General features: G+C 36.2%; 1 protein-coding gene across 2 annotated transcripts in view; it reads left to right on the top strand.

Annotated features, from left to right (window-relative positions):
• Window positions 1-883: 883 nt before the first annotated feature.
• The window catches only part of LOC121553490 (inositol polyphosphate-5-phosphatase A), a 286,624-nt gene continuing 281,144 nt past the window's right edge, over window positions 884-6,363 (top strand). For both annotated transcript variants that reach the window (XM_041866626.2, XM_041866625.2), the window contains exon 1: window positions 884-1,325. In XM_041866626.2, coding sequence (XP_041722560.1) covers window positions 1,254-1,325 — 72 coding nt within the window. In that variant the 5' untranslated portion in view covers window positions 884-1,253. The remainder of the gene's footprint in view (window positions 1,326-6,363) is intronic.

Raw genomic sequence — 6,363 nt, 5'->3', positions numbered from 1 at the left:
CTTATGGGACTACAGCAAATTACTTGTATGTCCAGGACCATTTCGGTTGGGGAAGGTTGTAAGGCCTTTGCAAACTTGTTGTGTTTGAAGTAAATTTTTTTAATGAGCATTGAGAACACATCTACTAAAAACTGAATGACAATAAAATAAAAGGCTCCAATCTGATGATAACTTTAGAAAAAGAACACAAACTCATATGTGGGCCCCACCAAATTCACACAAGCAAATGGCATAGGAGGTACTGTTCTCTTAAAGAGGTAAGCATTTAAACTTCCCAGCTTGTAGAAATGTAGGTATAGGCTACTCAATGACAAACCTGTAGGCCTAAATGTAAATGGGTAGACGAACAATTGATATATTATAAATGTAACAATAACTAGTGGTTTAGAAAAGAACAGTTAATAGATAGTGTCATCTGCAATGAAAAACAATGTAGGCCATTCTTATCTCCTGCACTGACTCAAGCACACTGCAGCTGCAACAATGTTTGCTTGCAATTTCTCCTACAACCCAGTTTTTAGGTAAGCTATTGACTATAGTACTTTCTTCTTGCTAATTAGCTGACCAGCACAGTTTTGTATCATGTATCATCTGTCACTACCAAAGGTCAGTAATAATCTGTCTGTTTTATTTGTTATGACATTGTTATATGTCAGAAGCTTCATTCATAGGGAATTAAATTGTTTAGGCAGGACAGTTATATTCCCCAATTTTGCGTTAATTGATTTTTTATATAGCAAGAAGTCAAGTGGCCTAAGTAAGGGCTCTGAGATGCAGTCTTGCGCGGCTTTTCTAGTAATGCGTTGCCCTTTTAAAACAGTACGGTCTTTCCATTCGCTTGGTGACGTCAGGACAGTGAAGGACTCCAGCCTATCCTCTCTAAACAATCAAGGCAATGGTCCTTACGGAGTCGTGGTTTACGAGGAGACTTTTTCACTGCAAAAGCCAGGGAATTAAACACTCACTGTTGAAATTACCCAGAGCCCAGTAGTCGCTATGGATTAAAACGGAAACATTTATGATGGCTGTAAATGTGAAAAAGTAGCCAAAACATCTACAGAGCAGCAGACCGTCAGCAAGCAACTAGATGCACGAGCCTTGTTAGTATGAGCGAGCCGAGCAGTCACAAACCTGGCTGCAGTCACAATTCCTCAGTATTTTAACCGAACCAGCCTCGTGAAACCTTTAACGACTTTTGTTACTTTCAATTATAAACAGTCAAAGTACGCTCCATTTTTGATTCTGAAAGAATTATGGCGGGGAAGCTGACAGCAGGCTCGGGAATACTGCTCGTGACAGCCAACGTTGGATCGCTCTTTGAAGATGTAAGTTGCTGCGCCTGCAACAGTCTGCTACAATGTTTCTTCGCAACTAATGTTATTGTTTTCCTGTTGTTTTGGTTACAATGTATCCACCAATGCCGCTTTCAATTGAGCCCATGAAATGTCAGTAGTCTTTATTGTAGCGTCGTAAGCACCTTACTTCACGTGTGAGCATAACCACAGCGTGGGCCTCTAGCCATCAAGGGTTGATAATGTTTGTAGTCTCTATTATTGTAGAAACCGTGATTTGGGGAAACGACTATTAATTGGACCTCCTGGTTTGGACGTTGTGGATAGGTTACATCGATTATTCTGTCTTGCAGCTTGCTGTAGTAGTAAAACATTATTGTGACAGCTACTAAGTAAAGGAGGTGTAGTTTTCTTTAAGTAGCCTACTGTACCGTGCCTGTTTTGACGTTCACCTAGGCATTTAGGTTCTCATAGAAGTCCACTCTTTTAAAACAAAATAATATATCGAGATAATCTAGGCCTATATATATATATATACTTTTTTTTTTGTATCAATGTTTGCCAATAGGCTATACATTTTCCACATGCGTTCAGATGAGTAACATGTATCTGCCTGCATGGGTCCAGTGTGAGAAGGATCATGTTTTGGAAGCATTTTCTTGACAGCCATATAGGCCAACCATATGATGATGTGTGCAAAGTGAAACCAAATATTTACTCCCATTTATAAGGTGTGCTATAGCCTGCCCTACAACATGCTGTGAAGAAGACTATTTCAATTAGAGATCTGTTTAAGTTTCTCATGCTGTATTCTGTTTCCATTTTAGTTTCCTTCTAAAAGCTGCTGGTTCCTCATTTTCATGAACCATTTTCATGACCCTTTTAACATGATGATCAATGAGACATATTTGGCAAACTACTTATTGCTATGGTCTTCGCTTTGGCTGTTGCTTCAACTTTAATAGAATCTTTGATAACACTTTACATTACTGTGTTCTTATTATGGTGTATTTCGTTTAAGTAACGTGTACACAATAACTATTGAGTAACCCTTGCCCTTATCCTAAGTACAGTGTAAGCAGTACAGTGACAATTGGATAATCATAGATGTGTTGGAAAATAATTGAAAAGAAAGCCCAGTTACGAATAAGAGCAGTGTTATTTTCTCTACTGGCATAATTCAAGTGTTAATACTGACCTTTATGAGAGCTACAACACCCAACACCTTGTATCACTTTCAGTGTTGTGTAAACCGTTAAAGAGCCTCTTTCCCTCCAAGGGTTGTTTCACTCTGGCTATTATAAGACTGCAGTGTTTCCCCAATATGCATTTAGCAGTGGCGCACCTCCGCTGCTAAATCGTGGCCGCCACTAAAAAAATATAAAATAAAAATATATAATGTAATAGATGAAACACTGGACTGCCTGTCAAGACTGCTGAGCTTAGGATGTCTTATGGATACTAGGCTATTATTTTTTCAACCAGACTTTTATTTGTGAGCCAATGCAGTGCCTTAGACCGCTGCCCCACTCGGGAGCCCATAATTACACGCATGGAACAAATGCAGGCTTTGTGTTGAGATCACAAGTTTTGCTGTTTTGATGACATAGGCCGTGGCCTATTCAGCAGAATCTAACATTAGATGTAATGATGTTTTCCCTTTCACTTGTTGTATGTTCACTTGTTGTATGTGGAATGTAAGGCCAGATAGACGAGGGTGAGCTAGGAGTATGTGAGGAGGACTGATATACTTGATTGGCCCATAGCATGGAAATCAAATCAGCTGATTTGGGCATACAGCCTTTTTCCTTTCACATTATGCTGAAACTGATACAGTAGAGTATCGCAATATTATTTATAATACTCTGACTCCAAGGATTTTTTTTGCTAGGTATTAATTGTTAGCTAAAGCTAGTCAGCTGTACCTGCACCATCCTATAGCTTGTTCTTCATTTTTTTTAAAGCCTACCGTAGGAATATCATATTGTGAGGTCCCGGCATTTCCCAGCCCAGCTAATAGATCTAGCTGTGACCATGTGCCTGAGGGTATTGGCCTTACAATCACACCCAGAGACACTTATTTTCACTGGTGAGACACTGACCATTCTGCTATGGTACCGTAGATGGGTTGTTCCACCAATTGGGTGCCTTTTGAGTAGTGTAACTTGGTAAAAAATAAAATAAAAAATTGTTACACCTAATTTTTACATTCTGTCATAAAGAGCAAATGTCCAACTTTTTTAAAATTGTTATTATTTATTTATTTTAATTTAGGGGGTAGATCAGCTTTAATATTGCAGATAGATTGTAACTTCCATCAAAGTAATTATCTGCATCACTTCCAATCCCCCATATGTTTATTTTCTTCTCGCAAATATATATATATATATATATATACAGTGGGGAGAACAAGTATTTGATACACTGCCAATTTTGCAGGTTTTCCTACTTACAAAGCATGTAGAGGTCTGTCATTTTTATCATAGGTACACTTCAACTGTGAGAGACGGAATCTAAAACAAAAATCCAGAAAATCACATTGTATGATTTTTAAGTAATTCATTTGCATTTTATTGCATGACATAAGTATTTGAAGTGTACCTATGATAAAAATTACAGACCTCTACATGCTTTGTAAGTAGGAAAACCTGCAAAATCGGCAGTGTATCAAATACTTGTTCTCCCCACTGTATATACATATACATTTCCTTAAAAATATATATATATTTCCCTTTATTACTTTCCAACCCCACCACCCCTTCCCTAATTGGAGTAAACTAGTGAACAACAATACTTAGGCCTATACTTCCAGCTTATACATACTATATACATTTTATGGACACAGTCAATTTTACAATAATTCTATTTTGTTTGTTTTTACTCCTGAACTTCCTCAACCTCTCCGATCATTTTCATGATGTCCATCCGCTTTGCTTCTATATGCTTAACTGTGCTCTTTCACAAAAGCTCTCAACCTATAACCTATATACTTATTATGGACACAGTATGCTTACATTATTAGTTATCTTGTTGTTATTAGTTGTTGTTAGTTGTTAATAGTCCCATCCTTCAACTCCATTCAACACCACCCATCTATCTCTTAACACCATCCATATTGGATTTCTATTTGCCATATATTTTTCAACTGTACTGTGATGTTTTACAACAGTTCTGAACCTTTCTATTCTCATTGTTTCTACTGATTGTAAATTGAAAATAAACATTTTTGCTAAAAGTATTATTATATTATTGATCGATTGACTATGACTTTTCAGATCACCCAGTAATGCTATCTGCAGGGTTAGCTCCAGGTAAATATTGCAATCCTTTAGCCATTCCTGGACCTGTGTCCAAAAACAAGCTACAAATGGACACTACCAAAACTAATGATCTAATGATTCTGTCTCTTCGCAGCAAAATCTGCAGCGCTGGGAAGATTGTATCCCCCATATAAATAACATTCTATTGGTAGCAAGAATTGTAGATAATAATTTAAATAGAAAAATTCTAAGTTTTGAATCCGGCGTCGTTTTGCGTATCAGTTCATAAACACTATGCCATGGGATTGGTACGTCAAATATCTCTTCCCAACTATTTTGCAATCTATATGAGACAGCTGTCAATCCTTTGGTCCTTAAATGAAACTGGTATACTTTGTTATTTATCAGTTTTCCTTAACCAGTTATGTTCTTTAATGCAAGGCTGACAGACAAGTTCCTTACTTTTTCCCCCTTCCACTTTCCTCTTCCATTTTTGCGGTAATGCTGTAATTATTTGGTTGTAATTTTGGGTAGAGCAGACATTTCCATATATTTTTGTTAGCTGCATGTGCGACATAACTCCACTAGTCCTACCGATGATATCATTTACGAAGATTATACCTTTTTTAAACATTTTGTCAAAATACACGTTTTTTATCAATTAGTATAGTTGAGTTTAACCACAATATTTGCATTTTTGTTCTGTCGTTTCTGGAGGATTAAATTGAAATTGCAACCAACTTTTTCTATGGCTTGTTTTAGAAATAGTGATATTTGGGAGATGATTTCCTTTTCAAATAACTGAAAGTGAGAGGTTGTAATCTGAATAAAGGGAAAAAGGCCATTCTTGAACATTGGGTGAGACAATCTTACTAATTTGCTAGAGAACCAGTTCGGATTTAAGTATAACTTTTGTATGACTGAAGCTTTTAGTGATAGGTCTAATGCTTTAATATTTAATAATTTCTGTCCTCCGAATTCATATTCATTATATAAATAGGCCTGTTTAAATTTGTCTGGCTTGCCGTTCCAAATAAAATTGAATATTTAGACCATAAGCAAATAGGTAAACTGGGATAATACTAAAGAGTTAATCAAGGTGATTTTTCCACAAATTGACAGGTATTTACCTTTCCATGGTAGCAAGATGTTATCTATTTTTGCTAACTTTCTATTAATTTTTTTTTGGAGTGAGATCATTTATTTCATTTGGGATATGTATTCAGAGTATATCCACATCACCATCAGACCATTTTATTGGTAAACTACATGGTAATGTAACATTCTTATTTTTTAGTGATCCAATACGTAATATAGTACATTTATCATCATTTGGTTGTAATCCAGAGAGGTTAGAAAATTTATCTAGATCCTCTATGAAGCTGTGGAGGGATTCAAGTTGTGGATTTAAAAGAAAACATGAATCATCAGCGTACAATGACACTTTTGTTTTTAAGCCCTGGATTTCTAATCCTTTGATATTATTGTTGGATCTGATTTTAATAGCTAACATCTCGATGGCAATAATAAATAGATATGCTGATAGTGGACAACCTTGTTTCACTCCTCTTGACAGTTTAAAACTTTCTGAGAAATAGCCATTATTTACTATTTTACACCTAGGGTTACTATACATGATTTTAACCCATTTTATAAGAGATTCTCCAAAATTGAAATGCTCCAGGCATTTATATATATAAACCCCAGTCGTACTTTATCAAATGCCTTTTCGAAGTCTGTATGAATAGCAGGCCTGGTTTCCCAGATTTTTCATAGTGTTCTATTGTTTCCAGTACTTGCCTTATATTATC

This window comes from Coregonus clupeaformis, chromosome 37, assembly GCF_020615455.1.
Source record: "Coregonus clupeaformis isolate EN_2021a chromosome 37, ASM2061545v1, whole genome shotgun sequence".
Classification (NCBI taxonomy): Eukaryota; Metazoa; Chordata; class Actinopteri; order Salmoniformes; family Salmonidae; genus Coregonus; species Coregonus clupeaformis.
This window is presented reverse-complemented; position numbering and strand designations above follow the sequence as displayed.